Source organism: Chenopodium album, chromosome 1 (genome assembly GCF_948465745.1).
Source record: "Chenopodium album chromosome 1, dcCheAlbu1.1, whole genome shotgun sequence".
Lineage (NCBI taxonomy): Eukaryota > Viridiplantae > Streptophyta > Magnoliopsida > Caryophyllales > Amaranthaceae > Chenopodium > Chenopodium album.
The window spans coordinates 35,699,142-35,714,919 of NC_137834.1; the positions used below are offsets into that span (position 1 = coordinate 35,699,142).

Genomic DNA, 15,778 nt, shown 5'->3' on the forward strand with positions numbered 1-15,778 from the left:
TGGATTTTTCAAGGTGACTTTAACAATGTTCTTAATCTGAAGGACAAAATAGGGAGCACTGTGTCCTTAGCTGAGGTTGAGCCTTTAAGATATTGTCTAAGGAGTGCTGGTCTCACTGATTGGGCTACAGGAGGAATGTTTACACTTGGAATAATAAGTAGGAGGGCAAGGACAGAGTTTGCTCAAAGATTGACAGGGTTATTGTTAATAATGAGTGGATGCTGAAATTTACTGATATGCAAGCTACTTTTTTCCCTGAGGGGTTGATGGATCATAGCCCTTGTGTGATTAATCTGTTTGATTCTGGTAATCATACTAAGAAACCTTTTAGGTTTGTCAATATATGGGTGGACTCTCCAGACTTTCTACCTGGGGTTAAGGATGTTTGGTGTAAAATGGTCTCTGGTACTCCTATGTTCCAGTGTGTGAGGAAGATGAAAGAGGTGAAGCAGTTTTTGAAAGAATCTAAGATGGGTAGATTCTCTTGTGTGGAGGTTGATGATGCAATTGCTGAGAAACACCTTGAAGACATCCAGATTAAGCTGCAAAGTGATCCTGGTATTGAAGAATTAATCAGTCAAGAAAGATTGGCTAGGATACAGTTTGCTAAAACTTACTCTGATAGATTCAACTTCTTAAAACAAAAAGCTAAAGTTCATTGGCTCAAGGATGGTGATATGAACACAACTATCTTTCATGCTATGATCAGGAAGAGAAGACTTCAAAATAACATTTATTCTATTGTAACTAATGAGGGGGTGGTTATTTCAGATCCAGGGCAGATGTGTGATGCTTTTCTTCAGTATTATCAAGGTCTTTTGGGTACTGAGACTCAAATTATTGGTAACATCCATCATGGAGTGATTTTCGAAGGTAAAGTGCTTTCTGAAGACTAGGGCAGCAATATTTGCAGGAAGTTTTGTGAGCAAGATGTTAAGAGAGCTTTATGGAGTATTGAAGATGACAAAGCTCCTGGACCTGATGGGTTTTCCAGCAAATTCTTCAAGGCTACCTGAAGCATTATTGGTCCTGATATCACTAAAGTTGTCCTGGACTTCATTAGTTCAGGTAAGCTCCTTAAGCAAATTAATGCTACCACCATTACTTTGATCCCTAAAGTTTAGCATGCTAATAGGGTCACCCAATTTAGACCAATTCCTTGCTGCAATGTGGTTTACAAGATCATCTCTAAAATGATTTGTGATAGATTGAAGGAAGTGTTACCTGGGCTGATTGATGGCTGTCAAGGTGCCTTTGTGTCTAGGAGATCTATCTTGGATAATATTCTGATTTATCAGGATATGCTTAAAGATTATAGTAATAAGAGAAAGCCTCCCAGATGTACTATAAAAGTTGATCTGAGGAAAGCATATGATTTTGTTAATTTGAAATTCATTCATGAGATGATGTGTGCTCTTAACTTTCCCACCAAGTTCATCTCTTGGATCATGCAGTGTGTGACCACTCCTTCTTCCTCTTTATTGCTCAATGGTGGTTCTTATGGCTTTTTCAAAGGGAGAAAGGGTGTGAGGCAGGGTGATCCTATGTCCCCTCTTCTATTTGTCATTGTCATGGAGTACCTAACCAGGCTTTTCAGGAAAATTGGTAAGAAGAAAGAATTCAAATTTCACCAGAGATGTGCTCATTTGGCTCTTAATCATTTGATTTTTGCTGATGATATGATGCTCTTCTCTTATGGTAACACTGAGTCTGTTAATCTCCTTATTAGAGCTTTGAAAACCTTTGAGGCAAGATCAGGGCTTCAAGCAAACCTTGATAAAACTGCAATTTATTTTGGGAATGTTCAACAACAGGTTCAGGATAGTATTTTGATGAATTCTGGGTTTGTCCTTGGTGACATGCCTTTTAGGTATCTTGGTATCCCTCTAAATGCCAAATACCTGAAAGTGAGTGATTATGATAGCCTGATTAATAAAATGTTGATGAGATTGCAATGTTGGAGTAGCAGAAACTTGTCCTATACTGCTAGAGTTACCCTTATTAATTCTGTTCTCTTGAGTTTGCATACATATTAGGCTTAGTGTGTTCTGTTACCTAAGAAAGTGGTGGATAGAATCACTCAGCTATGTAGAGCTTTTCTTTGGAGTGGTAATGTTGTGCTGTCTAAGTCTCCCCCAATTACTTGGGATTGGGTGTGCAGACCCAAGAAGTTTGGTGGTTTAGGTATTAGGCAAATTAGAAACTGGAACAAAGCTGCTCTGGGAAGCTATGTCTGGAAAATTGCAAAGAAATCTGACTCTTTATGGGTCAGATGGGTTCATGCTGTCTATATCAAAGATGAGGATTGGTGGGATTATAAACCAAAGAAAGATGCTGGTTGGGCCTGGAAATTGTTATGCAAGACTAAAGATGAGCTAAGAGAGGGATTTGAGACTAAGAATTGGTTAAGTAAAAAGTGCAAAATCAAAGATGGTTACAAGTGGCTTCAGGGTACAATGGAAAAAGTTAGTTGGTATGACTGGGTCAGGAATTAATTCAATATTCCCAAGCATACCTTTATTAATTGTCTCTCAGCTTTGGGTAGACTCAGAACTAGAGACAAAGTAGTTCAATTTAGGGTCTGTGATTCTAGTGACTGTCTTCTGTGTGGTGAGGATGCTGAGACTAGTAGTCATCTGTTCTTTGCTTGCAGCTATAGTGTAAAAGTTATTGATGATGTTGCTCACTGGATTGGACTTCCTAGTTCCCTTCTGTATTCTCTTAATAATTGGAAGAATTGGAAACAAAGAGGTAAAAACTGTATTCAACAGTAAGTGAGTTTGGCCTGCTTATCTGCAGTTGTCTACAATATCTGGATGGCTATGAATCATGATCTCTGGTATAAGATTGGTCTCAGGCTTGATTTGATTTATAAAGGTGTAAAGAGAGAAGTGGTGACTAGAAGTTATCAGATGATTAATCACACCTGGAAGATTGAAGACTGTAAATGGTTGCAGCACCTCAAGTCTTGCATTTAACTTGTGCTGGTTTTGTTGTTTAGTTTGGTTGTATGGGGTGTTGGGTGTAGGTTTTCTTGTTTCTGTAGGTCTGGTTTTCCCTGAGCCTTTCCTAGAAGGTACCAGGGATCTCTTTGGCCTGGTTTTGGTTTTTTGTTCCTGTTTTACACCCTTCCTAGAAGGTGGTAAGGCTGAACTTAAAACCAGGGGGTTGTTTGCCTATGTTTTTCTTAGGCTTGTGTAGCTTTGGGTTCCTGCTTGTCAGGATTGTACTATTATTTTGTACAGATTTTTTTATCAATATACTTTTCTTACCTTCCAAAAAAAAAAAAATTAACTAACAAGATTAATAAGAATAAGTAACAATAAAACAAATAAATAATACTAAAGGAAAGGAGAAGAAAATACTAATGAAAGTATTAATGAAAGATGAAAATTGTGATTCTTGCTTGATGGATTGAAGATTAAAACTTGAGCAAAGTTGAATACAATAAAGGATGCTTGAATAGCAATCTATTTTCTCTCTCTAGATTAGGCTAATGTTCTATGGAATTAGTACTAAGTGTCCTCTATTACAAAGAGTCCCGTCTATATATATGTGGCTCCCCTATAAGAAAGAGACTTGGACAACAAGGCGCAAAGAAATCAGAAACCCAGCGGTAGTGGAGCATGTGGAGGAAGGAAAAACTAAGTTCTTTCTTGATGACAAGTGTTATGGACCAAAGAAATGCGTGCTGGACTCCAGCTGGCGTAAGGATGCCAGGAGGTTGAACCCTACTTCTATGGGGCAGAATTTTTATGGTTTTGGTGAGGGCTATGAGATGATTCTGCCCGCTGACGGTGCGAAGCTGTCTGCTCCCCCTGCTGGTCATATAGCTGTGTTTTCTTCTCAGCGGGACTTGGGTCTGAGGTTTCCCCTTGACCCCACTCTAGAGAAGTGCCTTCAACATTTGTATATTTTTGCTACATCCAGCTTCTCTTCATACTTTGATTTTCCTGTTATGGTTTCTGCGATTTCGAAGGTATCCTGAGTCCCTGCAATTCAAGTCATTGATGAGCCTGAAGAGGTCTGCTTCAGGGATTGAGTCTGGGTGGTACTACGTAGCTCCCAAGGATAGCAGAGTTCTGTCTTTCCCAAAGCTTGGTCTCTTCCGGGAATGGATAGGTAAGTTCTTTTGGGTGAAGGTACCCTCTATTTTTGTTGTGTCCCGCAATTTCAGGGAGATTTGCACCAATATGGCTGGGGTTACTGTCTCCCCTTCTGAGCCTGCCCGTGAGACGGAGGCCTTTGACACTCTGCAGGGAGCGGGGACAGGTGATTCAAAGTTTCCCAAGATTCGGCTGCCCAACTCTATATATATCGTGGGCAACGTGCAGCTTGCTGCCATACGTTTGTGCTACACGCATGAGGCGGGTAAGTTTTGCTTTCCTTTCACTTCCTTCTTTTTTTCCCTTTTTGCCTTGGCCCTTACGTTGTTTTGCCTCTTTGTCTCCTATTTTCAGGTTATGACAAGCTGGATAGGCGCATTCTTGGGCTGGCTGATAATTGGAAGGACCCTTTAACTGCTACTTTTGATAATCATCAAAGCTTTTTAATACTGTGGAGGTATATGCTGGTTCCTTAAAAAATGAGGTGTGCTTGGCTCCAGCTGAGCTGCGGGCTGTCTTTGGCACAGTGACAGATGTTGACCGTGCATGATCCAACCGTGCTAAAGTTGAGCCCTCCTCCTCTACTGTTGGGAGTAGGCTTGAGGCGTTAGTGGCACATGGTGCTTCTCCTGAGAAGTAGCCTGTTGCGGCTTTTGGCTGGGTGGCACCTCAGACCTTTGCTGCCAAGAGACCACTTGATCAAGCTTTTAATGATCCGAAGAATACCGCTGATGATTTTGTGGATAGCGTTAAGGATACTATAGCTCCTTTTGCTAAGGCCCCTAATTTCCAACTTTCTGATAAGACTATCTTGGAGCTTCCAAAGTATTCGTTGTGCCCTTCTAGGTTGCGAGGGCAGCTCTTAAGTGCTACTAGGGGTGGGCACTCTCAGCAGGGGAGTACTCACAAGCAGGATCAGCCAGTTATAAACTTGGAGGATGATCTTGTGACCTCTGCCCCTACTTAGGATGAGCCCGCTGTGAAAAAGGCTCGCACCTCCTCTGGCCTTGATCCTTTTGCTTCTCACTCTGCTAACACTGGGCTCCCTCATGGGAATGCTAACAGGGGAGTCGATACTTTGAATTCTAGGGAACTTAATCATTGTGTTCACCAACTCTTAAACGATGCCTTTGAGAACCCACAATCTGCAACCTCAATCTCTGCTTAGGGTACCTTCCGCCCTACTAGGCCCATTGAATTTTCTAAGGCCCCCATTGATGCCCACCTTCGTCCCTTGCTATTCCCTGCTGGAGCTGAGAATGCTCCTTTTTGCCTTAAGATGAATGTGAGGGCTGATGAGTCCTTGTTCGTGGACGATCCCCTGAAAGGCGGTACCTTAGGGTATCGTCTTACTCAGAGAGTTCGTCTCCCTGCTGATTTTATGCGCAGCTCAGTCAGTCTTCCTGCGGCTACGACTTGTCATGACTTCCAGAAGGTTAGGTCTTGCTTTTAGTCTTTTCTTCTCTGATTCTAGTTTCTTCTTCTTCTTCTTATTCTTTTAATAATGCCCTGTCTTATTTTTATCCTTTATTGATTTATATTCTGTTTTACTCTTTCTTTTCTCTGCCTTTCTTTAGCTTGTCAGATTTGTTGGGGACTTATCCAATGCCTTGCTTACAGAGGAGAAGGAGTACCAGAATCAAGGTCTGATTCTTTCTCAGAAATATTTGGAGGTTCAGTATGCTCGTTCTAAGAGGGATGCCGTGGTCAGTGAGGTGACTCCCCTAAGAGAGAGAGCGGACGCCCTAAAGCTTTGGTTGGTAGAATTTCATCTCACCAAGACCAAGCTCGCGAGCTGCGAGGAACAGCTGCAAGCTTCGCGGGCTAGAGTGCAGACGTTGGAGACAGAGATTGTCGATCTACAGGCTGGGCATATAGCTGAGTTGGAAGCTGCTAGCAAAGAGGCACTTAAGGCTTTTGCACTTTCTCCTGTTTTTGCTATGTTATTGGCTGATCGTCATGATGGGGGATGGGAGGCTGCAACCCGATGTGTGAGCATTTTGTATAGTGAGGGTGAGGAACAGCAAGCTCGCTTCAACACTTTCTGGGTTAAGGTTGAGGCTGCCGGAGATGCTGGCCTATTCGAGCTGCATGTTGACCACCCTCGTGCTGCTAGCTGCAAGGTTCCTGACCATGCTGTGATGAACTTGGATGTTCCTCTTTGCCCTGATGTTGCTTCGGCTATTGGAGTTGAGTCCTTGGCTAATGGACAATGAAGGTCATGGCGGCTGTCACCTTCCTACTCCAGTGGTTCCTCTAAGTTTCCCTCACCCAGATCTCTGGTAACTGGATAGCTTTTGTTACTATCTTTGGGGTGTATAGCCGCCAAAGAATATATTTTCTTGTGTCTTCTCAAAATACACTAGTAGAAAAATACAATAAGGCACCCCCATAAAGGCACCGGTTCAGGCCAAACCGGTGCCCTAAACCAGCCCAAATTTGGGCGCCATTTTACACAAATATAAAAGGCACCGGTTCAGACCAAACCGGTGCCAAAAACTAAAAGGGCACCGGTTTGAACCGGTTCCAATTGAACCGCTCCTTAATTAAAAAAAAAACCGGTTTAACATTATTATTATAAAAAAAAAACCCTCCCATATATAAACCCCCCCAAACCCTAAAACTCAATTCGTCGATTCTCCTCTCCTCTTCTCTCCTTCTCTTTCTCTCTCCTCTTCTCCTCTCCTCCTCTTTCGCTCATCATTCACCAGTCTTTCTCATCTCCTCCTTCCCTTTCTCATCTCCTCCTCTTTCGCTCATCATTCACCAATCTTTCTCATCTCCTCCTTCCCTTTCTCATCTCCTCCTTCTCCCTCAAGACTAAGCTACCAGTCTTTCTCATCTCCTCCTTCCCTTTCTCATCTCCTCCTTCTCCTTCAAGCCCACCACAAAGACCACCACGGAGACCACCGCGAGCACATGCAATAGATTTTGATTTTCGATTTTTTCTGGGTTTTTGTTTTCTGATTTTGATTTTTGATTTTTGAATTTTGTTTTTCGATTTTGATTTTCGATTTTTTCTGGGTTTTTTCGATTTCAATTTTTTTTCGTTTTTGTTTTATCTTAATTGATTTCTGGGTTTTTTATTTGTTCGTTTTTGTTTTAATTTTTTCGATTTCTAGGAATTTTAATTTTTTATTTTTGTTTTTCGATTTTGATTTTTGTTTTTCTTTTTTATCGATTTTGATTTTTGTGTTTCGATTTTTACTTTTGTTGTCTGATTTTGTTTTTTTATTTTTGTTTTTCGATTTTGATTTTTGTTTTTCTTTTTTTTTCGATTTTTATTTTTGTGTTTTGATTTTTAGTTTCGTTGTCTTATTTTGATTTTTGATTTTTGTTTTTCGATTTTGATTTTCGATTTTTTCTGGGTTTTTTCAATTTCAATTTTTTTTGTTTTTGTTTTTATTTTAATTGATTTCTGGGTTTTATAATTGTTCGATTTTGTTTTATTTTTATGGTTTCTGGGTTTTTTTCATTTTTTTTTTCTAGGATTTTGTTTATATTTTTTTGATTTTGTTTTGATTTTTTGATTTTTGGGTTTTTTCGATTTTGTTTTTATTTTAATCGAATTTAATTCGATTTTTTTTTTAATTTCTGGGTTTTTTTTTTATTTTTTTCGCAGCTTATTCATTTTAATCAATTTATATTTGATGTTTTAATTGGCGCAGGTATACATAATCGAAGAATCAAGAATCAAGAATATGGGGATTTTTAGATTGTGATGTTGTAATATTTTTTTTTTTATTTATATTGTAGTTTTTTTTTTTATTTATATGTTGTAATTTTTTTTTATTTATATGTTGTAATTTTTTTTATTGATCTATGCTGTAAAATTTTATTGATTATATATATATTAAACAGAATCGTTTATATTGATTGTGATGTTTGATTTATATTTTGTGTATTTATTTAATTTAGTTTATTTAATTTTTAAGCAAAAAAGAAAGAAAAAATTGATTTTTGGGGGTTTTTTGGCACCGGTTAACCGGTGCCAAAAACTTTGAAATATTTTTTAGTGGGCCTTTTTGGGACCGGTTAACCGGTGCCAATTTTCATTTTTGGCACCGATTTGAACCGGTGCCTTTTAACCCCTTTTTGGCACCCCCCACATTGGCACCGGTTCAAACCGGTGCCTTATGCCGGGTTTGAACTGGTGCCAAATTCATTTTTTCACGTAGTGATACTTTGTCTTTTGTTGCTGGGCCTGTCCAGCGTAACTTAAATTTATGTTTCCTTGACTTACTTTGCTGAGTGTTTCCTCGTCTTGGTGGACGAGGGCTTAGCTTTGCATATATTGTGACTGACTTGCTGAATGTTTACCCTGTCCTAGTGGGCAGGGGTTCAGCTATGTGTTGTATGTACTTGATGACTTTTCTACTATTTCGTCCATTGATCATTTTGTAGTCTGTGTGCTTGTCTGAACCTGCTGCATAGCCAAGGTGTAGTAGTACCTAGACCTTTGCACAACAACCCCTTTGTTGCGATCAGTGAAGCCTCGTAGGTTTGGCCTCCTTGTTTTCCTGATCTTGTCCTCTGCTAGATCTAGCAAAAACCTCAATGAGCTTTGCCTTTTCTACCCTGTTTGTGTTGTATGCTTATGCTTTATGTACACTACTTAATTTTTCTAGAGACTTGCTTGCATATTGATTAGTTTATTCAATTGTTGACTGTTTGGCATCATTCAGTCTGCTCTGCTGAGACTTATTTGTGTCAACGAGCTTTTGGTTGCTTGCTTACGTCATTTAGCCTATTTTGTTGTGACTTGTTTGTGTCATTTAGCTTGTTTGCGCTGTGACTTTTGCTTTGTCCTCTTACTACTCTTTGTTAGGGCTTTGTGCCCTTAACTTTTCTTTGTAAGGGCTTCTTATTTGTCTATCTTCTCCTCTCCCCCTCAAAGAGGTGAGCTGGGTGGGACTAAGAGAACCTTAGTGTTGCCCGCGCAGCTCATCCTTCTTCGTTTTTACTGCCCCTCCCTTCTCAAGTTGAACGTGCCAAGCCTCCCCCTCAGGCGTCCCCGAGGTGGTGCCCTGCTTTATTTTGAGCAGGTAAGGTGAAATTTTTAGGGAGGGATACTCTTTTGTTGTTTAACATTGTTTTGCTGCACCATGCTATGGTGCTTTCTGCCTTCAGCATTTACATGTTTTTTTTTTTGCATGTTAGTACATGATGCTAAAGGATAATATATTTAAACAAGTTTATGCAATATACTCCTCATGTAGAGGCTCTTATTTCATTGAATTAAAATGGCTTGAATGCCTTAATTTACATAACATGAACTAAATAGAGTTCTTGCCAAATTGAAACAATTATCTCCAGTTCTACTTAACTTCGTGCCTCTTTAAACAAAATATTTCTTTGGCACATCATCATTGAAACGCACTATTCCTTAAGACCTGACCTTGTTGATCTGCGAGGAGGAATCCATCAGGTCCTACCTGTTCAGGAATGATGAAGGGGCCTTCCTAATTAGCTGACAGCTTTCTATGCTGGTTTCCTATTCCCACTGCTGCTGTCCTTCTGAGAATCAGGTCTCTTGGTAGGAGCTCTCGGTGCTTGACTCTTTTGTTGAAAGCTTTGGAAATCCTACTCTTCTAGGCTGCCAGCTTGAGAGCTTCTTTTAGCCTTACTTCCGGTAAGAAGTCTAGCTACTCCAGCATGCGCTTTTCATTTCCTTGTGGCTCATTGGGTTGTATCCCCATGCTGGGAATCTGCACTTCCATAGGGACAACTATATCATCCCCATAGGCTAGAGTGAAAGGGCTTTTACCGGTAGATTCTTTTTTAGTGTTCTGTTTTCCCATAACACCTTTGGGATTAGGTCAGCCCATAAGCCTTTGTGATCCTTTAGCTTCCTCTGCAGGGTTGTTAAGATCAGCTTGTTTGCTGCTTCAGCTTGGCCATTACTCTACGGGTGACAGACTGAGCACTTGCATACTTGGTTCCCATGTCCTCTAGGTAATCCTTGATGGTGTCACAGTCGAATTGGCATCCGTGGTCAAAGACTATGCACTGCGGCACCCCGAACCTTGTGATGATGTTTTTCCATATGTCCTCACTTGGGTTGCCTTTATGCAATTAGTAGGCTCGGCCTCTATCCACTTGGTAAAATAGTCTACTACCACTATAAGGTACTTCCTGCCCGTTGACCCAGTGGTGAAGGGTCCTAATATGTCCATTCCCCACTGAGCAAACGGGATCGGGTTGAGGATTGGGGTCAAATCATTTGCTGCCTAGTTTATGACTGGGGAATATTTTGACACTTGTCACACTTTTTCACATATGCCAGTGCGTCTTGCGTTAAAGTTGGCCAATATGCACCCCTTCTGAGAACTTCTACTCCTAAGGCTTTTCCACCGATGTGGTTGACACATATTCCTAAGTGTGCTTGTTCAATAATCTTCTCCTGCTCCCATTCTAGGATACACATTAGCAATGGTTTTGAGAAGCCATTCTTGTTGAGCTCCCCATTCATTACCACGTACCAGTTAGCGTCTTTCTTAACTTTCTTAGCTTGCACTTCGTCTTCCGGCAGCGAGCCATGAACTTTGTATGCCTGTATATCTATGAACCAAGCTCGTTGCTGCCCGATGCAGTTCACCTGCTCCTTTTGAGCGATACTACTTTTCTCTAGGACTTCAACCATCAGTGTCCTTGTAAGGATGTGTAGGGTGGAACTAGCTAACTTTAATAACGCATCAGCCTGGAGGTTTCCCGCTCCAGGGACCAAGTCTATTTGGAAGTGAACTAGCTAAGCTGCCAGCTCCTTTACCTTGGTTACATACTTCAACATTGTGGATTCCCTAATCTCATATTCCCCCTTTAGTTGACTGGCGACAAGCTGAGAGTCAGTCTGCATATGGACTTTCTTGGCTCCGGCTGCGATATTCATACGCAGGCCTGCCAAAGCTGCCTCGTACTCTGCCTCGTTGTTTGATGTCTTGAATTTGAACTTAATGGCATACTCAAATACATTTCCATCTGGGGATGTCATTATAATCCCTGCTCCGCTCCCTGTTTGGGCTGATGATCCATCTACTTCTACCTTCCAGATTCCAATGTCATCTTCTTTCTCTTCATAAGAAGCTTCCACAATAAAATCTGCTAAGGCTTGTTCTTTGATAGCTGCCCTAGGCTTAACCTCGAACTTTTACTCAAAGAGTTCAATGGCCCATTTCAAGAGTCTTCCTAATGCATCTATTTTTTTGTAATGCTTTTTCAACTGGGTGATTTATAAGGATTTGTATTATGTACGCGTCAAAGTATGGTTTCAAATTCCTTGCTATTGTTACCACCGCAAAAGCCAACTTCTCCACCAACGGATACCTTTGTTTGGCCTCGGTCAGCACGTGGCTCAGAAAGTATATCGGCCTTTGCTGATTTTGTCTTTCTACCAGGAGAACGACTGCGATTGTTTAAATTGACGCTGAAATGTACAACTACAATTTTTCTCTCAGCTCCGGGCTGATCATTGTTGGGAGCTTAGTTAGATGCTATTTGATTCCCTCAAAAGCTTCTTTTTGTACGGCTCAACACTGAATTCCCTGTTCCCTTTCACCAGCTAGTAGAACGGTAAAGCTTTGTCGGCTGACTTGTTGATGAACCTAGTCAGTGCGGCCATTCTGCCTGTGTAGACACCTAAAAATGTCTCCCCAAAACCAAACCCGATGATAAACACCTTTCACCTCCATTATTGGTTGGGTTGAGTATTTAACCTTTGGAGTGCTTAAATCCATGTTCTATCCAATACATTTCATAAACCAATCATTTTCCTAGGTCATTTCCCTAAAACATAACTTATTATCCACTTTCGTGTCAACATCGCAAAACCGAGAGAAACTAATTTATGGCTTTATAATTTTGATCCAATTATTATTTTATTGGATAGGCCTTGAAATAACCTTTCCAACCATATATCATAAGCCCAATTTCGAGCTATAACGACGAAGATATGAGCCAAACACTAAACTAAGCCCAAAACCGACACCCTTCCACTAAAACGGCCATATCTTAAAATCTACAAATTATTTTTACCTTCTTCTAATTGGGTTCGAAAGTAGAGTTGATAAGATTTCCAATGATATATTATATGCCTTATTCTGAAATACGGATCAAAAGTTAAGATGATTTTAAAAACAAGTAAAAAACTGGAATCACCGTGCACAGTGCAAAATCACCGTGTCACGGGAGTGTGCCCCGTTTGACGGTGCCTGGTGCCGTGACACGGTGCTCTACATTGTATCAAATCATTCTCTCTTCCTCTCTTTTACACCAAAAATCATTATATTCTCTCTCCCCCATATTCTAAGCTTTAAAACTATATTCTTAATTACACCATTCTTCCCTTAAGCACTCCAAGGAGTCCATACTTAATCCGAGGTTCCGTCCTTAAACCAAGGCGTGAAAGGTACACATAACTGAGGGTTTGGACCAAATCAATTCTAATTTTTATTTTATTTAATTTAATTTCTATTTGATTTATTTTTTTTTTATTGAAGTTACTAACAATTTGTTCATGATTTAGAAATTTAAAGGAACGTGCTAAATGTGGGTAATTAATTTAATTACTTATTTTTATTTTAATATTGCTAATATCATGATTAGGTTTTTTTTTATTATTTGATTTGACTAACACTATTATTGTTGAATTTCTTCCAATATTAATGTTTATTATATTATTTTTATGATTGCCATATTGCATGTTTAAAGGGAATATGTAATTGAAAATCACGCCTAATAAGATAATTTGGACAACTAGTTTAGGTTCCTTTTTAATCTTGTTGTTTAATCAAGTGATCACTAATTCTATAGAATTAAATGGTGCATTAATATTCAACCAATTTAGTTTAATAATAGTTTGAAGCAAATTGAATCTTTGTTTGTATGCCTTTGAGATCGCAGGAATCAATTCTCACTATAAGAATCTAGTAGAGGCCAATACGGGCAAATGTGACTCCATGACTCACTTCGTACCATCATCCCCGATCCTCCTTTCGTGATTCTGAACCATATAGAGTTAGTAATCTCATGGATTATGAATGGGGTGTAACCTTCACGGGTCAATCGTTGTTGCCTATCGTTGTCCCTTATCGTGGTTGCCTTTTTATGATCCATGAACGGTTTACAAGTTCCTTAAAAACATGTTGGAGGCTCCCTACTTTCCTCGTCCCTAATCGTATACGTCAATTCCCACTTCCTAAGAGTGCCAAGCATATTCACACATGCTTTAACGTAGGCGCACATCGAACGACGCCTACATCCTGTCAGCCGCATGATATCCTTAATGCACTAAGGCTCAAGTAAGCTCAGGATTGCTTCAACCTTCTGCGGATTCGCGTCCATCCCTCTCTCGCTTATCAGGTAGCTTAAGATTTTCCCGAGCTCACCCCGAAGACACATTTCTTTGGGTTGAGTTTGATTTTATACTTCTCTAGGGTGACAAATGTTTCTTCCAAGTCCATGATATGTCCTGCCTGCGTGACGCTATTGACAATTGAGTCATCAACGTATAACTCAACATTCCTACCCTTTTGGTGCATGAACACTCTATCCATTATCTTCTGAAAAGTAGCTCAAGGATTCTTCAACCTAAAGGGCATAGCGATGTAATTGTACACTCCCCCCTCGGTGATGAATGCAGTTTTCTGCCGGTCTGGGTTGTGCGAACTGATTTGATGGTACCCTGAGAAGGCATCCATGAAGCTTAGCAGGGCGTGCTCGCTAGTTGAATCTACTAGTTGATCGATTTGCGGAAGCGGGTAACAGTCATTTGGGCATGCTTTGTTGAGATATGTGAAATCAACACACATCCTCCACTGGCCATTTGCCTTCTTCACCGTGACCACGTTGGCTAGCCACTTGATAACTTGTTATTTAGTATGATTTTAGGGTACTTTTGAACCTTGTTTTCGTGATTATTCGACATCAAAGTTCATTATTTATCCTATTTTTATACAAATTTTGTACCATCCATGCTTCACGGGTTGTTTGTGTTTTTTATGTAACGTAGCTATTTTTAGCACTATATATGGACGTGATCAATCATGAGTTAACAAGGAGATGAGAAAGCTTGGTTGTTAGAGCAATGGGGGAAGAAGGATGAGTGCCTTAAAGAGAAATGAAAAGCTTTTAGAAAGCCTTGAAAGGTTGTTTGCACAAGGTTCAACTTCAACTGACCATAACTTTTTTTCTACTAAGCTTTTTGACGTGATTCAAATTTCATATTAAATTTCATCACTAGAGCTTTCCAACGACTGGTCATATGCCTTATTCCGATGCGTAACAAAGAAGTTATGACCTGCTAAAGATAAGATGTTTCGCCAGAAAAGGGTTGCACGTCCGTGAAAGTCCCTGCACGTCTGTTCCAAATGAAGCACGTCCGTGCAAGGTCAAGCAGTTTCTATTGCTTGTATTTTAACAGGTCTGCACGTTCGTGCAGCCTTTGGCACGTTCGTGCCGACCTGTAGACGGGTCGTTTGCTCGTGTTCTTCGTCCTTTTACTTCAGGGTTATTCCCCTTTGGCTTCAATTTTCAAGGGGGGAGATCTTCTTAGAGTAATTTTAGCTTAGGTTAGTGTTTTTAGAGAGAGAAACTCTCATTTTCTTAGAGAGAGAAAGTGGGAAAAACTTGTTGAAAGCTTGGAATATGAAGAATTGAAGGAAGGAGACTTGAAGATTTGATTATTTGTTGCAATATCAATGAGAATTTCTTACTCTCTCTCGTATTTTATTGCTTTAATTACTTATTTTTTTTATCATTTCTAGTTTTATTACTTGTTTATGTTAAATTAGTGTTTAGATTCATGTTCTTATTAGTTAACTACTTTAGTTTTGCAATTTATAATGATTAGTGAGTAGTTCTTTTACTTGGGATGGTTGAAACCATTGATGACTTCACAAATACTTGTTTTCATGCGTTTATTTAGCTAATGTGGGATGTTAATTAGTTGAGCTTAAGTGGTGTAGGGAATATTTCAAGCATTACCCCTAGCTTGAACCCCACTGTGATCATACACTAAAGTACGGTGGCGTCCAAAGGGAAAGAAGATAGAGCAAAAGAGTCGCCAACAAGTTTTAGGAACTTGTAAACCGTTCACAGGGTGAAGGTTACACCCCTTAACGATCCAAGAGATCGTTAACTCCAATAGGTTTGGAACCATGACTGGTAGTTCGGGGATGAAGGTACAAATCCAACCTAAAAGAGATTGAACCTGCCCTAATAATAGGCCTCTACTTTATTCTTCTCGTATTCATGTGCGCTTTCTGACTAACATACAATTAATTAAAAAAAGTCCTTTAGTCATTAATTAGTTTATTAAGGCTTAATCACAAGTCAAACAAACGGTTAGGAAAAACACAGAGTATGCACAAGCAAAGAATGCACAAGTAGTCAAGTAGTCACAATATGATGCAATGAGTTTGCAACCTAACCATGGCTCTAGTTCTCTAATGTTCGGGATATGGGTTAGTCAAAGAGCGTCCATGGTTAATTGTCCAAATGCACCGCGCGGAAGCCTAACCGTGAAGGGTTGGCGCAAGTGGATGGGTCACCGCGAATTTAGAAAAACTCGCTTCCATGGTTTGGTGAAATCAACATTCTCGGATGTACCCTTTGTTGCTCAGAGCGTTCAATCAGGTAGATGGAGCATGAATTCTTAGAGGGTTATTTCCATATGT

The 15,778-nt window shown here is 40.0% G+C and overlaps 3 protein-coding genes across 3 annotated transcripts; 2 read left to right on the forward strand and 1 right to left on the reverse strand.

Annotated features, from left to right (window-relative positions):
• Positions 1-236: 236 nt before the first annotated feature.
• On the forward strand, positions 237-896 carry LOC145631214 (uncharacterized). The gene has a single exon (XM_081683309.1). It carries the CDS (start codon positions 237-239, stop codon positions 894-896), a length of 660 nt encoding a protein of 219 aa, XP_081539435.1.
• Positions 897-930: 34 nt separating this feature from the next.
• On the forward strand, positions 931-3,201 carry LOC145631224 (uncharacterized). Its single transcript, XM_081683317.1, has 6 exons — positions 931-1,068; positions 1,182-1,907; positions 2,061-2,451; positions 2,536-2,751; positions 2,800-2,943; positions 3,029-3,201. Exons 1-6 carry the CDS (start codon positions 931-933, stop codon positions 3,199-3,201), a joined length of 1,788 nt encoding a protein of 595 aa, XP_081539443.1.
• A 7,140-nt stretch (positions 3,202-10,341) lies between these two features.
• LOC145631233 (uncharacterized) lies at positions 10,342-10,749 on the reverse strand. The gene has a single exon (XM_081683327.1). The coding sequence runs from the start codon at positions 10,747-10,749 to the stop codon at positions 10,342-10,344; it is 408 nt and encodes a 135-aa protein (XP_081539453.1).
• Between the last annotated feature and the right edge of the window lie 5,029 nt (positions 10,750-15,778).

Bases quoted from the DNA above. Each gene is read 5' to 3' on its own strand.
- LOC145631224 (XM_081683317.1), top strand. From the start codon at position 931: ATGTTAAGAGAGCTTTATGGAGTATTGAAGATGACAAAGCTCCTGGAC. The intron at 2,752-2,799 runs GTAAAAACTGTA...GCTTATCTGCAG, and splicing joins GAAGAATTGGAAACAAAGAG to TTGTCTACAATATCTGGATG. The intron at 2,944-3,028 runs GTAAATGGTTGC...TGTTGGGTGTAG, and splicing joins CACCTGGAAGATTGAAGACT to GTTTTCTTGTTTCTGTAGGT.
- LOC145631214 (XM_081683309.1), top strand. From the start codon at position 237: ATGCAAGCTACTTTTTTCCCTGAGGGGTTGATGGATCATAGCCCTTGT.
- LOC145631233 (XM_081683327.1), bottom strand. From the start codon at position 10,749: ATGGTTGAAGTCCTAGAGAAAAGTAGTATCGCTCAAAAGGAGCAGGTG.